General features: G+C 42.4%; 1 protein-coding gene across 1 annotated transcript in view; it reads left to right on the top strand.

Moving 5' to 3' along the window:
- Positions 1 to 23,466, top strand: part of nsmce2 (NSE2 (MMS21) homolog, SMC5-SMC6 complex SUMO ligase) — a 231,856-nt gene extending 208,390 nt beyond the window's left edge. The window contains exons 5-7 of the mRNA XM_072268301.1: positions 7,331 to 7,431; positions 17,537 to 17,643; positions 23,232 to 23,466. Coding sequence (XP_072124402.1) covers positions 7,331 to 7,431; positions 17,537 to 17,643; positions 23,232 to 23,340 — 317 coding nt within the window. The 3' untranslated portion in view covers positions 23,341 to 23,466. The remainder of the gene's footprint in view (positions 1 to 7,330; positions 7,432 to 17,536; positions 17,644 to 23,231) is intronic.
- Positions 23,467 to 23,696: the final 230 nt, after the last annotated feature.

Below are 23,696 nucleotides of genomic sequence, written 5' to 3'. Positions count from 1 at the left end.
TCCATTAGCACTGTCTATCCGTGGGCTGCTATGTCAGGAACAGCAATGAATAACCTGGCTGGCTGTCTCTCTAACAATGCGTTGGTACATTAGCCTGTAATTGGATTCATTTTTATGTGTTCTTTTTCTCTGGCAAATTTCATAAAAGCCATATAGCATATGTCTTAACATGATAGTCCTGAAGCAGGGTCTCAGCTCAAAACTTTTTATTCATTTCCATGGATGCTGCCTAGCCTGCTGAGTTTGTCCAGCATTTTGTGTGTGTTGCTCTGGATTTCTCATAATTCCTCATGTTTATAGTGAAAATTTCACTTTTTAGTGAAGATGCATTCATTGGGAATTTTGGATCAAGCACTCCCTGGCACAATTCATCTTACTGCAGCTGATATTTTTCCTGCGTCTTCCTGACAGAAATTGGTAAAATACATAATTAGCAACCAGTGCCCTTCACCTGTAATTCCAAATAAACCAAGGGCTCATCAACAAGGAGACATACTGTAGATTTCAACTGAGACTTGGATGTGTCGCCATAATCATGTACCTGAGTTTTTAGTGTGCACACAGATGTTACATGCTTTGTGAGGGTCATAAACTCAGTCAGCTCAATCATGGGCACAGGCCCCACCACCGAGGACATCTTTAAAAGCCAATTCTGCAAGAAGATGATACCTATCTTTAGGAACCCTCACCATCTAGGACATGCCCTTTTCTCATTACTACTATCAGGCAAAAGATACAGGAGCCTGAAGGTGCACAATATACATTTTAAGAACAGCTTCTTCCCCTCTGCCATCAGATTTCTGAATGGACCATGAACGCTATCTCACTTTTCTAATACTTTTTTTTATACTTTATTGTTGCCAAACTATTGATCCTACAACATACAATCATCACAGCAATATTTGATTCTGCGCTTCCCATTCCCTGGATTTTAAATATTAAAAATACTAAAAATAGTAAAAGTTAGTAAATATTAAAAATTTAAATTATAAATCATAAATAGAAAATAGAAAAATGGAAAGTAAGGTAGTGCAAAAAAACCGAGAGGCAGGTCCGGATATTTGGAGGGTACGGCCCAGATCAGGATCCGTTCAGCAGACTTATCACAGTTCGAAAGAAGCTGTTCCCAAATCTGGTCGTACGAGTCTTCAAGCTCCTGAGCCTTCTCCCAGAGGGAAGAGGGACGAAAAGTGTGTTGGCTGGGTGGGTCGTGTCCTTGATTATCCTGGCAGCACTGCTCCGACAGCGTGCGGTGTAAAGTGAGTCCAGGAACGGAAGATTGGTTTGTGTGATGTGCTGCGCCGCGTTCACGATCTTCTGCAGCTTCTTCCGGTCTTGGACAGGACAACTTCCATACCAGGTTGTGATGCACCCTAGAAGAATGCTTTCTACGGTGTATCTATAAAAATTAGTGAGTGTTTTAGGGGACAGGCCAAATTTCTTTAGTTTTCTCAGGAAGTAAAAGCGCTGGTGGGCCTTCTTGGCAGTGAACTCTGCTTGGTTGGACCAAATCAGGTCATTTGTAATATTGACCCCAAGGAACTTAAAGCTTTTGACCTGTTCCACTTGTGCACCACCTACGTAAATTGAGTCATGCGGTCTGCTACTCCTTCTGAAGTCAACAACCAATTCCTTCGTCTTGCTGACGTTGAGGGATAGGTTATTGTCTTCACACCATGCCACCAGGTTCTTAATTTCCTCTCTGTACTCAAACTCATCATTACCCGAGATACAGCCTACAATTGTTGTGTCATTAGCAAACTTATATATTGAGTTTGATGCAAACTTGGCGACACAATTATGGGTGTACAGTGAGTACAGCAGGGGGCTGAGTACACAGCCTTGTGGGGCACCGGTGCTCAGAGTGATTGTAGAGGAGAGCTTGTCCCCTATTTTTACAGCCTGGGTCCTGTCTGTGAGGAAGTTGAAGAACCAGCTGCAGATCTGAGTGCTAAGGCCCAGGTTCCGGTGCTTAGGAATCAGTTTATTTGGAATGATGGTATTAAAGGCAGAGCTGTAGTCAATGAAAAGGAGCCTTACGTATGCATCTTTATTCTCCAGGTGTTCTAAGGAGGAATGTAGGGCCAGAGAGATGGCATCTGCCATTGACCTGTTGTTCCGGTAGGCGAATTGCAAAGCATCGAGATTGACCGGTAGGCTGTGGTTGAGTGGTTGATATGTGCCATAGCCAATCTCTCGAAGCACTTTATAGCAATTGATGTCAGAGCCACAGGTCGATAGTCATTCAGGCATGCCACCTTGCTCTTCTTCGGCACTGGGATTATCGCTGCCTTCTTAAAACATGAGGGGATCTTAAACTGAAGCAAGGAGCAGTTGAAGATGTCAGCAAACACTCCAGCTAGCTCGCTTGCACAGGCCCGGAGAACCCGTTCTGGGACGCCATCTGGACCCGTCGCCTTCCTTGGATTTACCTTCATGAAGGCCCTTCTAACATCCTCCTCGGTGACGATGAATCTCGATGCCACCAGGTCCGGTTCATCCTGAGGGAGTGGGACACTGCTCTCCTGTTCGAATCTTGCGTAGAATACGTTAAGTTTGTCAGGAGGAGAAGCACCACAGTTATGGATATTCCCAGCCTTTTCTTTGCGCCCTGTGATCTCATTTAGACCCTGCCATAGTCTACTGGCATCCCTCTGGTTAGCCTGGGCTTCCAACTTGGCTCAATATTGCCTCTTGGCGCTCTTAATGGCTTCCCGGAGTTCACGCCTGGATTCTGTGTAGCGACTGGTATCCCCGGACCTAAAAGTCGCAGCTCTGGCCTTTAAAAGGGACTTGACCTCATAATTCATCCAAGGTTTCCGGTTAGGGAATACCCGGATCGTCTTGCGAGACACACAGTCCTCTGTCCATTTCCAAATAAAGTCCGTGACAGCTGAGGCATACTCATCGAGGTTAGCTGCCGAGTCCTTGAATACTAACCAGTCCACCGATTCAAAGCAGTCATGGAGGACCGCATCCATTTCCTCCGTCCAACGCGATACTACTTTTGACACCGTGACCTCCCACTTTAGTTTCTGTTTGTAAGCCGGGAGGAGGAGTACAGCCTGATGGTCCGATTCTCCGAAGTGAGGTCATGGGACAGAACGGTAGGCATCCTTGACCGCTGTGTAGCAGTGGTCAAGTATATTCGGGCCTCTATTGGGGCAGGAGACATATTGGTATAACTTTGGCAGCGCCTTTCTGAGGTTGGCCTGGTTAAAGTCCCTGGCTGTAATGAGCAAAGCCTCCGGATAGCTGGTCTCAACTTCACTGATGTTGGCATACAGTATGTTCAGAGCACACTGCACGTCCGCTGGGGGGGGAATGTAGACCGCTGTCAGTATGACCAAGGTGAATTCCCGTGGCAGAGAGTAGGGACGACACTTCACCGACAGGTGTTCCAGGTCCGGGCTGCAGGAGCTTTTTGCACTACTTCTTTATATTTTAATATATTCCTTAGTGTATCTTATTTTAATAGATATTTTATGTACAGTACTGCTGCTGCAAAGCCACTAATTTCACAGCATACTGTATGTCAGGGATAATAATTCTGATTCTGATACAATAGACTTAAAATAATGTGGGTTGTTTGTACGCTTGTTTCTGTCAGAAACCCAAAGCAGTTGGTCATGGTGGAATTGATAGTGCCTTGGAAGACCGGATTGAGGAGGCATTTGAGTGTAAGAAGGCCAAATGAAGCAGTGGCAAAGGCAGGGGTAGAGGGCATGTTTTGAGCCTGTAGAAGTGAGGTGTAGACGTTTTACTGGCTGCTTGCTCTACAGAACCTACTCTCTCCTTGGCATTATGGGTCTGCAAATAGAAGAGTCATCAGGACCATTACAGAGGCTGCAGTGCAAGCCTCCAGATGGCTATGGATTAAGAGATGTGACCCATGGACCATTGCTTACGGAACACAAGCCAGGGTGTGACCGACCCTGGCTGGGTCGCCTGGCTGAGAGTGTGTGAAGTGGAGAGAGTGAGCAATTTCAAGTTCCTGGGTGTCAGTATCACTGAGAACCTAACCCGGACCCAACATATCGGTGCAGCTATAAACAAGGCAAGACAGTGGCTATATTTCGTTAGGAGTTTGAAGAGATTCCAAATTTACAAATGTACCATGGAGAGCATTCTAAATGGCTGCATCACCATCTGGTATGGAGGGGGGATGGTGGATGGAAGCGGGGAGGGTGCAGCTACCACACAGGATTGAAGTAAACTGCAGAGAGTTGTAAAATTAGTCAGCTCCATCATGGGCACTAGCCTCTGTACATCCAGCACTTCAAGGAGTGGTCCCTCAAAAAGGCAGCGTCCATCATTAAGGACCCCCACCACCCAGGTCATTCCCTCTTCTCATTGCTACCATCAGGGAGGAGGTTCAGGAGCCTGAAGGCACACACTCAACGATTTAGGAACAGCTTCTTCCCCTCTGCCATGTGATTTCTGAATGGATATGACCACTACCACTCTACTTTTTTAATCTCTGTTTTTGCACTACTTATTTAATTTAACTATTTATATATATTTACTGTAATTCAGTTTTTTTACTATTTCAACAAATTTCAAGACATATGCTGGTGATATTAAACCTGATTCTGATTCTGAAAGGCCCGAAACACCCGATGACCCCAGACTATTATCACTGATGATGTGCCTAGTATGTCCCAGGATGTATCTCAGCATCACGTTTGTTTCATTGTGTGCAAAACAGCTACTTTAAGATAGTCCATTTATAGCCGTAGTACGTGAAACATGACAATTTTCCTTAGTGCATCATGTGATGCTATAAAACTCAACCCATTCTTATATAGACCGGTTAGCCTAACGTCGGTAGTGGGGAAACTGCTGGAGTCAGTTATCAAGGATGTGATAACAGCACATTTGGAAAGCGGTGAAATGATCGGACAAAGTCAGTATGGATTTGTGAAAGGAAAATCATGTCTGACGAATCTCATAGAATTTTTTGAGGATGTAACTAGTAGAGTGGATAGGGGAGAACCAGTGGATGTGGTATATTTGGATTTTCAGAAGGCTTTTGACAAGGTCCCACACAGGAGATTAGTGTGCAAACTTAAAGCACACGGTATTGCGGGTAAGGTATTGGTGTGGGTGGAGAGTTGGTTAGCAGACAGGAAGCAAAGAGTGGGAATAAACGGGACCTTTTCAGAATGGCAGGCGGTGACTAGTGGGGTACCGCAAGGCTCAGTGCTGGGACCTCAGTTGTTTACAATATATATTAATGACTTGGATGAGGGAATTAAATGCAGCATCTCCAAGTTTGCGGATGACACGAAGCTGGGTGGCAGTGTTAGCTGTGAGGAGGATGCTAAGAGGATGCAGGGTGACTTGGATAGGTTGGGTGAGTGGGCAAATTCATGGCAGATGCAATTTAATGTGGATAAATGTGAAGTTATCCACTTTGGTGGCAAAAACAGGAAAACAGATTATTATCTGAATGGTGGCCGATTAGGAAAAGGGGAGGTGCAACGAGACCTGGGTGTCATTATACACCAGTCATTGAAAGTGGGCATGCAGGTACAGCAGGCGGTGAAAAAGGCGAATGGTATGCTGGCATTTATAGCGAGAGGATTCGAGTACAGGAGCAGGGAGGTACTACTGCAGTTGTACAAGGCCTTGGTGAGACCACACCTGGAGTATTGTGTGCAGTTTTGGTCCCCTAATCTGAGGAAAGACATCCTTGCCATAGAGGGAGTACAAAGAAGGTTCACCAGATTGATTCCTGGGATGGCAGGACTTTCATATGAAGAGAGACTGGATGAACTGGGCTTGTACTCGTTGGAATTTAGAAGATTGAGGGGGGATCTGATTGAAACGTATAAAATCCTAAAGGGATTGCACAGGCTAGATGCAGGAAGATTATTCCCGATGTTGGGGAAGTCCAGAACGAGGGGCCACAGTTTGAGGATAGAGGGGAAGCCTTTTAGGACCGAGATTAGGAAAAACTTCTTCACACAGAGAGTGGTGAATCTGTGGAATTCTCTGCCACAGGAAACAGTAGAGGCCAGTTCATTGGCTATATTTAAGAGGGAGTTAGATATGGCCCTTGTGGCTACGGGGGTCAGGGGGTATGGAGGGAAGGCTGGGGCGGGGTTCTGAGTTGGATGATCAGCCATGATCATAATAAATGGCGGTGCAGGCTCGAAGGGCCGAATGGCCTACTCCTGCACCTATTTTCTATGTTTTCTATGTTTCTATAATAAATGGTGTATTGCTTTTGCAAAAGGCTCAGTGATATGAATCACTCAGCAATAGATGTAGAGCTACTGGGACTTAATGTTTCAATCCCTATGGTAAGTTGGCACACTCGATGTTGGCAGTGGGTTTGGAGTGGTGACAAGGAGGGAGGGTATATACGTCATTGGGGTCATCAGGTGGGCACCCTCCTTCTTTGATGTTTCGTTGATAAGCCCACAACGTCTTGCAGCCCAGTTGTTGTCTTTCCTTTTAATCCAAATCCAATTGCTACTTTCTTCTGCTGTATTTGACAAGGACTTGATTGCTTGTTGGAGGGGGTGACCCCTCAATAGTAAGAATGTATGGGAACAATGCTCCTGAGATGATCGTCCATTTGTGAGGTGTGAAGTTTGGTTTACACTGGACTTCCATATTTTATTTTGTGGTTCTGTCTTTAAAATAGGAAAATATGGTATTTACTACTTAAAACTTTTTGCTTCATTCTCCTCACCTGTTACATCTTTTAATTTAATTTCAATTTTTGTTTTAATTTTTTTGCCATTTTAATAAATTAACTAATTTTTTGATGATAGTTAAGCATGATGGTGGAGAGACAGCTACATTAAGAACATTTAAGAAACTCTTAGGCACATGGGTGAAAGAAAATAGAGCGCTATGTAGGAGGGAAGGTTTAGATTGATCTTAGAGTAGGTTAAAAGGTCGGCATAACATCATGGGACAAAAGTCTTGTACTGTGCTGTAGTGTTCTATGTGTTTTGTGGATCCTTAAAATAGCACACAAAAAATATTGCACATTGCAGATGAACTCAAGCGCTCAGTTGTTTCTAAGAAAATCTTGTGCTTTGATTTGTTCGGCACCATCGTGCTTTACTCAAATTCAAGCCGATTGCTGGCTAGATGAATTAAATATCTGCAGCTTTATTTTAAGTTTACTTCAAGCAGAGCCTTATGGATAAAAAGATATTCATAACATTTGTATTCATTAGAGTGGAATTGATTGTAACTTGTTGTTTTATTGTTTGAATGAAAGCTTTTTAGTTAATAAACAGTTATTTGATCTGAGGTTTATATAAATGGCAAACCTGGTTTATTCAGACTGTTCCTCTTGAACTTCCAGTTGGTGCAGAGTCACAGAACGAGAGCACTTCAGCCAATGAGATTGATGAGGACATTGCAGTGACCCAGAGCCAAAGGAATTTCATTTGCCCCATTACACAGGTACAGAACAGCATATTCTGAGAGCTGAGTGTTCTAGTACGTATTTCTTCACAGTTAACCATCACTGTTAGCAACTGAATCTATTTTGAGTTATTTCTGTCATTTAAATTAACTTGAGAGCTGTGTCTTTAATTTGAACCTGAATTCATGCTGTAAAATAAACACTAAGTTTTGAAATCCCTCAAAGTTCAAAATAAAAGTACATATAACCCTGAGATTCATATTCCTGCAGGCATACTCAGCAAATCTATAGAACAGTAACTGTAAACAGGATCAATGAACAACAAACTGCAAATATAAATAAATAGCAATAAATAACAAGATAGTCCTTAAAGTGAGATCACCAGTTGTGGGAACACCAGAAATAGAATGAGTTATGTTATTCCCTTATGTTCAAGAGTCTGATGGTTGAGGGGTAGTAACTGTTCTTGAACCTGGTGGTGCGAGTCCTGAGGCTGTTGGGCCTTCTACCTGATGCAGCAGCGTGGCCTGGGTGGTGAGGATCTGTGATGATGGATGCTGCTTTTCTATGGCAGCGTTTCATGTAGATGTGCTTAATGATTGGGAGGGCTTTACCCGTGATGTACTGGGCCGAATCCACTCCCTTTTGTAGGATTTTCCACTCAAAGGCATTGGTGTTCCCATACCAGGCTGTAATGTAGCCAATCAGTATACTTCCTACCGCACATCTGTAAAAGTTTAATCACAAACAAGAGAAAATCTGCAGATGAAAATCAAAGTAATACACACAAAATACTGGAGGAACTTAGCAGACCTGCTGAATTCCTCCAGCATTTTGTGTATATTACCTGTATCTATGGAAGTTTGTCAAGGTTTTTGATGATGTGCCAAATCTCTGCAGACTCCTAAGGAAATAGAGGTGCTGCTGTGCTTTCTTTGCAATTACATTTATCTGATCAGTCCAAGACAGGTCCTTCTGAGATTGTGACACCCAGGAATTCAAAGTTACTGAGCCTCTCCACCTCTGCTCCTCCAATGAAGACCTTGGACCTCTGGTTTCCCTCTCCTGAAGTCTACAATCAGTTCCTTGAGTCTTTCTGACATTGAGTGAGAGGTTGTTATGACACCACTTAGCCAAATTTTCAATCTCCCTCCTGTATGCTGATTCATCACCTCCTTTGATAGGGTCCATAACAGTGGTGTCATCAGCAAACTTGGATATGGTGTTGGAACTTTACTTAGCCACACAGTCATAAGTGTAAAGCATGTAGAGCAGGGGGCTAAGTACACATCCCTGTGGTGCACTTGTGCTGATTGAGATAGTGGAGGAGATGTTTTTGCCAATCCAACTGACTGGAGTCTGCAAGTGAAGAAATCCAGGATCCAATTGCACAAGTGGGTATTGAGGCCAAGGTCTTGGAGTTTACTGATTAGTTGGGGGTGATGGTGTAAAATGCTGAGCTGTAATTGATAAAGGGCATCCTGATGTATGCAATTTTGCTATCCAGATGTTTCATGGTTGTGTGAAGAACCAATGAGATGGCATCTGCTGTGGACTTGTTGCTTCTGTAGGCAAATTGGATCCAGGTTGTTAGTCAAACAGGAGCTGATATGTTTTGTCTCCAGCCTCTCAGAACACTTCATCACTGTGGATGTAAGTGGCGCTGGGCGAGTCATTGAGATCGGTTACCATGCTCTTCTCGGGCACCGGTATGATTGAAACCTGCTTAAAGCAGATGGGTACCACACACTACCAAAGCAAGAGCTTGAAGATATCCGTGAACACACCAACTAATTGGTCAGCACAGGTCTTCAGTATTTGGCTAGGTACTCCATCCAGACTGGATGTTTTCCTTGGATTCACACTCTTGAAGGCAGCCGCACATCATCTCAGATACTGAGACCAAAGGATTATCAGGATATGTAGGGATACGCGATGGTTCCTCCCTGTCCTGGTGGTCAAAGCGAGGATAGAAGGCATTGAGCTCATCTGGAAGCGAAGCTCTGCTACCACCCATATCGCTAGATATAGCTTTGTTGGAGGTTATGGCATTCAAATCCCGCCACAGCTGTTGAGCATCCCTTGTTGATTCCAGTCTAGTCTGGAATTTCCACTTTGGCTTTCTGGAGATCATATAAACAAGCGGATCTGTAATTCAAACAGGGATTACCATTTAATATTTTCCATCTCTTGTAGATGAAAAAAAAGTCTCCATCTGCCATTGCTTTATAATGATCTAGAACAGGGGTTTTTTAACGCCATGGACCCGTACCATTAACTAAGGGGTTCATGAATCGCAGGTTGGGAATCCCTGATCTAGATGATTAGAATGTCAGAAACACAAGAGATTCTGCAGATGCTGGAAATGCGAGCAATACACACAAAATGCTGGAGGAATTCAGCAGGCCAGACAGCATCCATGGAAAACTGGGGTCACAGCCTGAAACGTTGACTCTATTCTTAAGCACAGCTGTTGCCTGACCTGCTGAGTTCCTCCAGCATTTTGTGTGTGTTATGATTAGAAGGTCAGTGAGTGTGGAATAACTGGAGTAAAGCTGCAGAGCATTACTTTTTAAATTTAGCCCAATAATACTGATAACTTACTTAGTTTTTTTAAATTTCTTTATTGTACTGAAGAGCTTTCCAGCTATTTCCTAGAGTCAAGGTTAAATGGCACAGAAATGGGTCTATCTGTACTCCCAGTAGCAATTAGTCATAGAACTCTACAGCACAGAAACAGACCCTTCAGTCTATCTACTCCATGCTGAACTGTTCATCTGTCTAGTCCCATCAACTTGCACAGAGACCATGGTCCTACATATTCCTCCCATCCATGTACCTATACAAATTTCTGTTAAATGTTGAAATTGAACCCGCATCTAATACTTCCGCTGGCAACTTGTTCCACTCTCTCACCATCCTCTCATGAAGAAATTTCACCTCATGTTCTTTTAAACATTTCACCTTTCACTCTTGACCTGTGACCTTTAGTTCTAGTTTCATCCAGTCTTGGTCCATCACTTTCTCTCTTTGGCTATTTAAGTACTTGTACAGATACATGTTAAATGTTGTGGTTCCTTCTCCCACCTTGCCCTTAGGCAGTCCATTTCCGATTTCAACCACCATTTTTCACAGTGGTTCCATACCACTATTCTTACATTCCTTAGATATGAAAGTAAAGAGGCCGGCTGGTGGCACAATGACATCAGCGCCGGACCACGGAACGGAGGTTCCCGGGTTTGAATCCAGTCGGGGCTGCTCCCGAGTACGCTTTCCATCTGTGCCAGGTTAAATGTCGAGATCGCAACTCGACCTCGTAAAATAAAAGGGAAAAAGTACTGCAAAAATGTATGTGTGAGGAGTGGCGCGCTACACAGTCCCTCTCTTTCAAGCCTTATAAAGGCTTGAAAAAGACATCATCGTGCACACGCACGAACGCATGCACGGACACACGCACGTGCATGCCAAAAAAAAAGATATGAAAGTAAAGGAAAGAATATAGATCTCAGTTATGTGTTTTTGTTTCAGACTTAATCTCCTTTCCATCTTAAATCTGCTTTAGAATTTTTCTATGGACCTCTGACAGGACACGTCTTAAAATCTACAGCAAAACAAAAAATGTGGTATATCATAAACACAAGAGATTCAGCAAATGCTGGAAGTCCAGAATAACTGGAGGCACTCACCAGCTCAGGTAGCATCTATGGAAATGAAAGATCTTGGCCCAAAAGATGGACTGTTTATTCCTCTCCATACATGCTGCCTAACCTGCTGAGTTTCTCCAGCATTCTGTGTTGTATTGCTCTCATATTTCAATATATTTCAGATATCTTTCTCAGTTTCCTCTTTCTATTGTACAAACTTTCTCCCATTCACAAAAAATGGGAGAAAGTTTACATAGAATAGAAGTAAAACTGAATTTGTAGAATAGAAGGCAAGAAGACAGCTTTCACAAGAGGTAGGTAAAGTGAAACTGGACTGTCATGAATACTTCAGATACACTAGTACATGCAGAATTGACTTATCAGAAAACCTTTTATTTTAATAATGGTGTTATTTCATTTCACTGTGAGAATAACTCAGATATGGGTAGTTTCCCAGTATTTTAAGAAGAGACAAGGCATTATTTGCATTTCCAAGGCAAAAGGGTTGGTAATTGTCTTTATGTTAAAGCAACTAAAATTTCTACCTGCTTTTAGAGTGACAGAAGGCAATTTTCAGCTCTGTTTTATGCCTGAAATCCATATCAGTTGTATTAATTTTCCTGTAATGTTTGAAAATGTATTTTTTCCTCTGTCTTCCATCTGGTCACGACTTCTTGGCCTTCCCAGTCCTATATATATAAACAGAAGCAAGGCATGTAAACTGAGCATTTTTTTCCAGTCTTTAACATGTTAGTTTTAGTTTCCTGGGTAACGAAAGGGTCTCTGGGTCCCTCACCTAGCTTCAACTACAATGTCTGAGTACTAGTCCCTCTATTGTATCTGATTTCCTCTGAGTGTGGTTAAAGACAAAGCTATTGTCCTCAATTTCTTTCAGAAATTGTTCCCTGGTACTGTAATATGTGGCGACACTTACTGGCTGCCTCCAGCAAATCCCGAGGTGTATATTGGTTGTTAATGCAAATGATGCATTTCACTCTATGTTTCGATATACAGGTAGTAAACAGATCTGAATCTGGCCACCGACACCATTATTCGCACTGAAAAATGTCTGAAACTAAGTTAGACTGTTCGCAATCCTGTTTTAATACTGGATCCCAGGATGAGAGATAAGTGAATAAATAATAATGGAATAAGTGAAGGAAGGATAGAATAATAATACTGGTGCTGTAACATAACTTGACTTCTTCCCCTCTTCAGCCTTGCTGCCAAGTCTTCATATGTACCTATGCTTCCTTCCTATTCAAGATTCAAGTATATTTATTATCAGTTATACAACCTTGACATTTGTTTACTCACAGATAGCCATAAAGCAAGAAACCCAAAGAACACAATTAAGGAGAAACATATTGAAAATAAAAATAAAAGACCAACACCTGATGCGCAAGAAAAAGGGAAAAAAACACAAATCATGCAGACATTTGAAGTGAACAACAACATTCTAGATCAAATTGAGTCCTCACATCTGAACCCCGGAGTGGGCCCAAACCTTTGTTTATCAGTTCATCATATTAGTGGGCACAGAGTTCAGCTGCCGGGGCATTCTTCATAGCCTCAGCACCTTGGAAAAAGGTGCGACTTTCACGGAAAGCAAGCACAATCAGCTCTCGCCTCATATCTGGACACCCTGTCTTTTCAGTCTATCTGGGCCGGTGTTTAAATTGACCAAACAGTGAAGGACTCCAGTGCCCTGGAGAAAGGAGTAGCCATCACAGAGAGCGAGCAAAATTGGCTGTCAACTCCGATCTAGGCCAGCGTTTAAATTGTTTTAACAACGAATCAGTTTACGGGTATTGGTACTCCATCTGGAATGATTCTGCAACACCTTCTCGGCTCATCCCCCAAATTTGCCTGCTGCTGGCTCTAAACCTTAATTTGTATCCAGTCCACTTGTCCATCACTCTTGCTCTTTCTGACCTGCCTCGCTCCTAGTTAAGCAGTGCTTTAACTTTAAATTTCCCATTTTCAAATACCTCCAGGTTTTACCCTTTTCTATCTCTGTAATCTATTCTATTTCGGACTTTGCGGGGGCTGCCCTCTCTGCCACCTTCTGTTTCGCCAGTCCTTTCAGTTGCAGTCAGTTATAAAGTACTGTAGCTCTGAAGCAGGCCCTTTGGCCCATCTAGTCCATGCAAAAATGTTATTCTGCCTTGTCCCATAGCACTCCATAACCTTTCCATCCATTTACTTATCCAAGTTTTTCTTCAATGTTGCACTTGAACCTTCATCCGCCACTTCTGCTGGCAGATGGTTATGATTTCATATGCCAAAGCCTTAAATTGTGGAATTCCCTCCCTGAACACATCTATTCCCTCCCTGAACACATCTATCAGCCATGATCATAATAAATGGCAGTGCAGGCTCGAAGGGCCGAATGGCCTACTCCTGCACCTATTTTCTATGTTTCTATATTACTTTCTTTCTTTAAGGCAGCCATTAAACCCTTAAACAGTTCAACAGTGTGGAATAGAATCAGGAGGAGATATTTGATCAATGGAGCACATTCCACTGTTTAATAGGATTAAGTCAAATCTGTGACCAGACACTGCCTCTGAACAACCTATGGGTCATTTGCCTTAAAATTTTCAAAAATTGAACTGTTCAATCTGAAATAAAAATAGAAAATACTGGACACACTTGGCAAGTCAGGCAGTATAGCTGAAAAGGAAAATATTAATGGTTCAGGTCAGAAACTCTATATTGGAATCCTTTGTCTTTGACCTGCAACATTAACTCTGATATTGTTGTGTTTTTATTTTTGTTTGATAAAGCCACCTTAAAAGTGTCTCGGCACAGTTTGCTATACAAGGTAAGTACAAGGTGCTGGTCACTCTGGAAGCAGGTTTTAGATAGATCCAAAGGTTTCTTTCCACTGAAGGCATCATTCTCAATAGGAGTCTTAATTGCAAACTTCAGTCCATTCTGCATATTAAAAACCTTGGTAGATCTTTTCATTTTATTTCACTGAATATTTCCTGGTTGGCATTGGCAGGCTTTCACTTGATGGCAGGAAACCAAGAGCTTACTGTGGATTTGCAGTGATTGGTAGCCCAGGCAAACTGGTCAATAGACAATAGGTGCAGGAGTAGGCCATTCAGCCCTTCGAGCCAGCACCGCCATTCACTGTGATCATGGCTGATCATCCACAATCAGTACCCCATTCCTGCCTTCTCACAATATCCCTTGACTCCACTATCATTAAGCGCTCTATCTAACTCTTTCTTGAAAGCATCCAGAGAATTGGCCTCCACTGCCTTCCGAGGCAGAGCATTCCACAGATCCACCACTCTCTGGGTGAAAAAGTTTTTCCTCAACTCCGTTCTAAATGGCCTACCCTTATCCTCAAATTGTGGCCTCTGGTTCTGGACTCCCCCAACATCAGGAACATGTTTCCTGCCTCTAGTGTGTCCAATCCCTTAATAACCTTATATGTTTCAATCAGATCCCCTCTCAACTTTCTAAGTTCCAGAGTATACAAGCCCAGTCGCTCCAATCTTTTAACATATGACAGTCCCGCCATCCTGGGAATTAACTGCGTGAACCTCCGCTGCACTCCCTCAATAGCAAGAATGTCCTTCCTCAAATTTGGAGACCAAAACTGTACACAATACTCCAGGTCTGGTCTCACCAGGGCCCTGTACAACTGCAGAAGGACCTCTTTGCTCCTATACTCAACTCCCCTTGTTACGAAAGCCAACATGCCATAAGCTTTCTTCACTGCATGCTTGCTTTCAGTGACTGATGAACAAGGACACCAAGATCTCGTTGTACTTCCCCTTTTCCTAACTTGACACCATTCAAATAGTAATCTGCCTTCCTGTTCTTGCCACCAAAGTGGATAACCTCACATTTATCCACATTAAACTGCATCTGCCCACTCACCCAACCTGTCCAAGTCATCCTGCATTATCTTAACATCCTCTGCACATTTCACACTGCCACCCAGCTTTGTGTCATCTGCTGTAATTTTGCCCAGTAATCTCCTATGTGGGACCTTATCAAAAGCTTTCTGAAAGTCCAGGTTTCATCCTTTATAATTGACTCCAGCATCTTCCCCACCACAGTTGTCAGACTAACTGGTCTATAATTCCCTGTTTTCTCTCTCCCTCCTTTCTTGAAAAGTGGGATAACATTAGCTTCCCTCCAGTCCTCAGGAACTGATCCTGAATCTATAGAACATTGGAAAATAATTACCAATGCGTCCACGATTTCTAGAACCACCTCCTTAAGTACCCTGGGGTGCAGACCATCAGGCCCTGGGGATTTATCGGCCTTCAGTCCCATCAGTCTATCCAACACCATATTCTGCCTAATGTGAATCTCCTTCAGTTCCTCCGTTACCCTGGGTCCTCCAGCCACTATTACATCTGGGAGATTGTTTGTGTCTTCCCTAGTGAAGACAGATCTAAAGTACCTGTTCAACTCGTCTGCCATTTCCTTGTTCCCCATAATAAATTCACCCATTTCTGTCTTCAAGGGCCCAACTTTGGTCTTAACTAATTTTTTCCTCTTCACATACCTAAAGAAGCTTTTACTATCCTCCTTTATATTCTTGGCTAGCTTGCCTTCATATCTCATCTTTTCTCCCCGTTTTGCCTTTTTAGTTATCCTCTGTTGCTCTTTAAAAGTTTCCCAAACCTCTGGCTTCCCGCTCATCTTTGCTATGTTATACTTCTCTCTTATTTTTATACTGTCCTTGACTTCCCTTGTCAGCCACGGTCACTCCTTACTCCCCTTATAATCTTTCTTCCTCTTTGGAATGAACTGATCCTGCACTTTCTGTATTATTCCCAGAAATACCTGCCATTGTTGTTCCACTGTCATCCCTGCTAGGGTATCTTTCCAGACAACTTTGGCCAGCTGCTCCCTCATGGCTCCATAGGCCCCTTTGTTCAACTGCAGTACTGACACTTCTGATTTTCCCTTCTCCTTCTCAAATTGTAGTTTAAAACTTATCATATAATGGTCACTACCTCCTAATGGCTCCCTTACCACGTTCCCTTATCAAATCCGGTTCATTACACAACACTAAATCCAGAATTGCCTTCTCCCTGGCAGGTTCCAGTACAAGCTACTCTAAGAATCCATCTCAGAGGCACTCCATAAACTCCCTTTCTTGGGGTCCAGTACCAACCTGATTTTCCCAGTCTACCTGCATGTTAAAATCCCCCATAACAACCGTAGCATTACCTTTGCGACATGCCAATTTTAACTCTTGATTCAACTTGCACCCTATATCCAGGCTACTGTTAGGGGGCCTGTAGATAACTCCCATTAGGGTCTTTTTGCCCTTACAATTTCTCAGTTCTGTCCATACTGAGTCTACATCTCCTGATTCTATGTCGTCCCTCGCAAGGGACTGAATTTCATTCGTCACCAACAGAGCCACCCCACCCCCTCTGCCCACCTGTCTGTCCTTTCGATAGGACATATACCCTTGAATATTCATTTCCCAGTCCTGGTCCTCTTGCAGCCATGTCTGTGTTATTCCTACAACATCATACTTGCCAATTTCCAACTGAGCCTCAAGCTCATCCACTTTATTTCTTATACTCCGTGCATTCATATATAATACTTTTAATCCATTACTCCCCTCACCTTTCACATCGATTCCTATTGCACTTGGCAGTACTCTCCAATCCCTTCCTGAGCTTTCTGCCCCGTTAATTCTGTTGTCTTCCTTAACTTTCCTTATTCTCTCTTTCCCTTTAACTGCATCCTTATATTTCCTCTCCTCCCCCCCACTATTTAGTTTAAACACACCCGTGTAGCAGTGGCAAACCTGCCTGCCAGAATGTTTATTCCCCGCCTGTTATGGTGCAACCCGTCCCTTTTGTACAATTCATGCTTACCCCAAAACAGATCCCTTATCTCCCTGTTCCTGTCCTCTCCAGCACGAGGAACTGGAAGCAAACCGGAGATAACCACCCTAGAGGTCCTGCTTTTCAGCCTTCTTCCGAGTTCCCTGAAGTCACGCTGCAGAATTTCTTTCCTCCTCTTCCCAACGTCATTTGTGCCGACATGCACCACCACTTCCCGCTGTTCACCTTCACCCTTGAGGATGCCCTGCAACCGGTCCGTGACGCCCTTGATCCTGGCACCAGGGAGGCAACACACCATCCTTAAATTCCACCTGTTGCCACAGAAACCCCTTTCTGTACCTCGCACTATGGAGTCAAGTATGCCTACAGATGATTTTGAAGAAGAAATGTTCAGACTCGCATATCTTGGCAAAAAGTTACAGACACGATGCCCTTAGGGAGAAGTCTGTTGATGTACAAACGTATTTGTGGTATCAAAATGAAGGTGCTGTATATGGAACTAAAATTGTCATTTTATTCTATAAACTTTTCTAAGAAAAGCATGTGTGCTGGCCTCATCAGCAGCATCGACATCAAATATCATGGAGAATCCTGCCAATGTGTCTTGTCAAGGAAAGAACAAAACAGTTATTAATTAGCTTTTAAATTTGTATCTGCAGAGAGAAATGGAATGCCCTGTGAAGAATAAAGTTTGTGGTCATAGTTATGAAGAGGAAGCCATAATAAAAATAATTCAAACCAAGCACAAACAAAGGAAGAAGGCGCGGTGAGTTGCGAGTGGAACACTTCTCACTACATCCTAATTACTGATCTCACAAGTACTTTTCGCTAAACACAGTCTCCAGGTTTAGGTGACTACTATCCTCTTCATATCCCTCTTATTTATATTAGTAACAATTAATTACCTATTGCACATTTAATTGGGTCGTCATGGTAGCATTATGGTAAGCACATCCCTTTACCATGACAGTGATCACCAATCAGCCTTCGATTCCTGTCTCTGCCTGTAAGGAGTATGTACCCCATCACCACTTGGGTTTCCTCCAGGTGCTCTGGTTTCCACTCAAATTCCAAAGATGTCTGGTTAGGCATGTTGTGGGCATATTATGTTGGTGCTAAAAGTGTATCAACCTCCAGTACATCCTTGGACTGTTGATCGTTGGTGCAAAAATGACACCATTTGGGGTCCATATGACAAAGCTAATCTTTCTTTCTTTTCTTTTTCCAATATTTTTATTAAATTTCATATACACAAATACAGAATTCATAAGGATACTTATTATAAATCAAAATAAGGTAGCACAAAATGCACTATATATAAATCACACTGATACAATCACGGTATCCTATAATCATCATCAATCAAATAAAATAAATTGAATTATGAAATACAATAATATGGTTAATTATATTATAAAAAAATCTACACCCACTACCAAGACAAAGCTGGCTGCTAGAAAAAACAAAAGAAAAAAAAAGTACTTTACCATATAGTGTTTTATAATAATAGCCCAGATCTATATTTTAATAACAATAACAATTCAATGATTTTCAAAGTAGTTCAGAAAGGGTTCCCATAACGTTTGAAAATCTTAATTAGAATCAGAAATCGAACAACAAATCTTTTCTAAATTTAAACATGACATAACATCGCATAACCATTGAGCATGTGTGGGGGAGGGGCAACCTCCTTCCATTTAAGCAAGATTGTCCTTGTAGCCATAAGAGAAATAAAAGCTAGTATCTGCAAATGAGAAGGCTCTAAAATTATAGATCTTTCCTCAACAATACCAAATAAGGCAGTCAAAGGATTGGGCTTAAACTTAACTTTAAAAAGTACAGAAAATCTTTCTGATATAAATGATTCTCAGGATGATTTTAACAAGGTGGCATAGCTAATGGAGCTGTGTCGCACTCTGTGGTTTCCTCTCACACTCCAAAAACCTGCAGGTTAATTGACTAAATGCCGTAGTGTGCAGATGAGCAAAAGAAACTTGAGAGGATTTGTTGGGAATGTGGGAATACATTTGGTTAGAGGAGTTTGATGATGGTCAGTGAGGAATTTGTGGGCCAAAGGTTCTTGTTTCTTGTGCTGTATCTTGCACAGTTTTAAGGTGCTTGGAAGTAGGTACAAAGGAGATGTCAGGAGCAAGTTTTTTACACAGAGGGTGATGAGTGCAAGGAATGGGCTGCTGGTGACGGAGGCCGATAAGATAGGGTCTTTTAAGAGACTCCTGGATAGGTACATGGAGCTTAGAAAAATAGAGGCTATGGATAACCCTAGGTAATTTCTAAAATAAGTACATGTTCGGTACAGCATTGTGCTGTAGATTTTCTGTTTCTATCTCTCTTTAACTGCAATAATGGATGCTAGGTTATTATAGTCTTAGCATTACCATCATTTTTAAACTAATATATTTTGTCTTTTAATTGGGTTTTTCCTGACATGCCAATAAAATAAGTGGTCAACTGCACATACCCAGGTGTAAAACAACGTTTGATTAATTTCTAAAACCCACATTCTTAAAGTGATTTTAGTAATTGGAATAGGATTTTTTGTTAAATTGGGCAATCTTTTTCCATCCCACCCTTAAACTATTGAATACTCCTGCAATATTGTGTTGAAATTGTAATCTCCTTATCCTAACGAGAATACATCAGAAATACAATCAGAATAGGCAGAGGGTAATGAATCTGTGGAATTCATTGCCACAGATGGTTGTGGAAGCCAAGTTATTGGGTATACTTGAAGCAGAGGTTGATAGGTTCTCACTTAGTAAGGGTGCCAGAGAGCAAAATAGACTTTCAACTGAAAGTTTGGTTTATTTTTAACTTTTCTAAGTTCTGATGCTGACTATTCTTAATCATATTATACCTCTCCAAATGTTCATAAATCCTGCCCCTCAGGATCTTCTCCATCAACTTACCAGCCACTGAGGTAAGACCAGCTATCTCTACTCCCTTTCTTGAATAAGGGAACAACATCCGCAACCCTCAAATCCTCCGGAGCCTCTCCCGTCCCCATTGATGATGCAAAGATCATTGCCAGAGGCTCAGCAATCTCCTCCCTCACCTCCCACAGTAGCCTGGGGTACATCTCATCCGGTCCCAGCGACTTATCCAACTTGATGCTTTCCAAAAGCTCCAGCACATCCTCTTTCTTAATATCTGCATGCTCAAGCTTTTCAGTCTGCTGCAAGTCATCACGACAATCACCAAGATCCTTTTCCATAGTGAATACTGAAGTAAAATATTCATTAAGCATCTCTGCTATTTCCTCTGGTTCCATACATACTTTCCCACTGTAACACTTGATAGGTCCTAGTCTTTCACATCTTATCCTCTTGCTCTTCACATACTTGTAGAATGCCTTGGGGTTTTCCTTAATCCTGCCTGCCAAGGCCTTCTCATGGCCCCTTCTGGCTCTCCTAATTTCCTTCTTAAGCTCCTTCCTATTAGCCTTATAATCTTCTAGATCTCTAATATTACTGAGCTCTCTGAACCTTTTGTAAGCTTTTCTTTTCTTCTTTACTTGATTTATTACAGCCTTTGTACACCACGGTTCCTGTACCCTACTATAACTTCCCTGTCTCATTGGAACAAACCTATGCAGAACTCCACACAAATATCCCCTGAACATTTGCCACATTTCTTCCGTACTTTTCCCTGAGAACATTTGTTTCCAATTTAAGCTTCCAATTTCCTGCCTGATAGCCTCATAATTCCCCTTACTCCAATTAAACGCTTTACTAACTTGTCTGTTCCTATCTCTCTCCAATGCTACTGTAAAGGAGATAGAATTATGATCACTATCTCCAAAATTCTCTCCCACTAAGAGATCTGACACCTGACCAGGTTCATTTCCCAATACCAAATCAAGTACAGCCTCTCCTTTTGTAGGCTTATCTACATATTGTGTGAAGAAACCTTCCTGAACACACCTAACAAGCTCCACCCCTTCTAAACCCCTTGCTCTAGGGAGATGCCAATCGATATTTGGGAAATTAAGATCTCCCATCACAATGTTCTTACGTTCAATGAGACATGGAAAGGATGGTAGGTTACAAGATCCATGGCTTACAAAGGCTGGTGTAAATCTCGTCAAGAAGAAAAGAAGAGCTTACGAAAGGTTCAAAAAATTAGGTCATGATATGAATCTAGAAGATTATAAGGCTAGCAGGAGGGAGCTTAAGAATAATATAAGGAAAGCCAGAAGGGGCCATGAGAAGGCCTTGGTGGACAGGATTAAGGAAAACCCCAAGGCATTCTACAAGTATGTGAAGAGCAAGAAGATAAGACATAAGAGAATAGGAGCAATCAAGTGTGATAATGGAAAAGTGTGTATGGAACCAGAAGAAATGGTGGTAGTACTTAATGAATACTTCACTTCAGTATTCACTATGGAAAAGGATCTTGGCGATTGTGGGATGACTGAAAAGCTGAGAATGTAGATATTAAGAAAAGAGATGTGCTGGAGCTTTTGGAAAGCATCAAGTTGGATAAGTCACTGGGACCGGACTGGATGTACCCCAGGCTACTGTGGGAAGCGAGGGAGGAGATTGCTGAGCCTCTGAGCCTCATGCCTCCTCTTTGCATCATCAATGAGGACGGGAGAGGTTCCGGAGAATTGGAAGGTGGCGGGTGTTGTTCCCTTATTCAAGATAGGGAGTAGGGATAGCCCAGGAAATTATGGGCCAGTGAGTCTTACTTCAGTGGTTGCTACTTTGATGGAGAAGATCCTGAGAGGCAGAATTTATGAACATTTGGAGAGGCATAATATGATTAGGAATAGTCAGCATGGCTTTGTCAAAGGCAGGTCATGCCTTATGAGCCTGATTGAATTTTTTGAGGATGTGACTAAGCACATTGATGAAGGTAGAGCCATAGATGTAGTGTATATGGATTTCAGCAAGGCATTTGATAAGGTACTTGATGCAAGGCTTATTGAGAAAGTAAGGATCCAAGGGGACATTGCTTTGTGAAATTGGAAATAGCTTGCCCACAGAAGGCAAAGAGTGGTTATTAACTGGTCATATTCTGCATGGTGGCTGGTGACCTGTGGTGTGCCTCAGGGATCAGTTCTGGGACCCCTACTCTTTGTGAATTTTATAAATGACCTGGATGAGGAAGTGGAGGGATGGGTTAGTAAATTGCTGGTGACACAAAGGTTGGGGGTATCGTGGATAGTGTGGAGGGCTGTCAGCGGTTACAACGGGACATTGATAGGATGCAGAAATGGGCTGAGAATTGGCAGATGGAGTTCAAACCAGATAAGTGTGAGCTGGTTCATTTTGGTAGGTCAAATATGATAGCAGAATATAGTATTAATGGTAAGACTCTTGGCAGTGTGGAGGATAAGAGGGATCTTGGGGTCTGAGTCCATAGGACACTCAAAGGTTAACTCTGTGGTTGACAAGGCAAACAGTGCATTGGCCTTCATCAATCGTGGGATTGAGTTTAAGAGCCAAGAGGTAATGTTGCAGCTATATAGGACCCTGGTCAGACCCCACTTGGAGTACTGTGCTCAGTTGCGGTTGCCTCACTACTGGAAGGATGTGGAAACCATAGAAAGGGTGCAGAGGAGACTTACAAGGATGTTGCCTGGATTGGGGAGCATGCCTTATGAAAACAGGTTGAGTGAACTTGGCCTTTTCTCCTTAGAACAACGGAGGATGAGAGGTGACCTGATAGAAGTGTGTAAGATGATGAGAGGCATTGATCGTGTGGATCGTTAGAGGCTTTTTCCCAGGGCTGAAATGGTTGCCACAAGAGGACACAGGTTTAAGGTGCTGGGGAAGCAGGTACAGGGGAGATGTCTGGGGTAAGTTTTTTACGCAGAGAGTGGTGAGTGCGTGGAATGGGCTGCCAGCAACAGTGGTGGAGGCAGATAGAATTGGGTCTTTTAAGAGACTTTTGGATAGGTACATGAAGCTTAGAAAAACAGAGGGCTATGAGTAAGCCTAGTAATTTCTGAGGCAGGGACATGTTCGGCACAACTTTGTGGGCTAAAGGGCCTGTATTATGTTGTAGGTTTTCTATATTTCTATGTCAGGGGTAAGTTTTTTACACAGAGTGTGGTGAGTGCATGGAATGGGCTGCCAGCAGCGGTGGTGGAGGCAGAAACGATTGGATCTTTTAAGAGACTCCTTGATGGCTGCATGGAGCTTAGAAAAATGGAGGGCTATGGGTAAAGCCTAGGTACTGTAGTTCTAAGGTAGGGACGTATTCATCACAGCTTTGTGGCCCGAAGGGCCTGTATTGTGCTGTATGTTTTCTATGTTTCTATCAGTAAGAAATATTTTCTCAAGAAATGGACATCTGCATTGAATTTGTTTTTCTTTCTTTCTGAAATAGGTGCCCAGTTGTTGGGTGCGATAATGGAGATCTGAAACAACTTGATCTTTCAACGGATACTACCCTGAGGAGAGCTATTGAGAATCACAGAAGGCGCCAAAAACCATGATTCCTGGTCACAGATATAGCAGGCAATTGCAATGAAAAAGATTTTGTCAGATCTACGAGAAAGTTATGCTGTGAGATGAAAATAGTTCTGATTAATCACAGACAATTAAACTATTTGACCAAAATTTATGCTGTGTTATATATGTTTGTTTCATTAAAATCACATATTGCAATGCCATTTATCAGCTTTGCTGTTTTGGGATTTGCCACTGATAACTTTCTTTGTTTTATGTGTCTGCAATAAATCTGGCTTTTTTCGGGTTAAATTACATGCAATAATTGATTGGCTGCCATCAGAGAATGAAACTGGATAATACACAATGTTGAAAATTCTGAATTTTGAACAGTGATGAGGAA

The sequence above is a fragment of the Mobula birostris genome, chromosome 9 (assembly GCF_030028105.1).
Source record: "Mobula birostris isolate sMobBir1 chromosome 9, sMobBir1.hap1, whole genome shotgun sequence".
Taxonomy (NCBI): domain Eukaryota; kingdom Metazoa; phylum Chordata; class Chondrichthyes; order Myliobatiformes; family Myliobatidae; genus Mobula; species Mobula birostris.
Note: the sequence above shows the minus strand (reverse complement) of the source record. Positions and strands in the feature narration are given on the sequence as shown.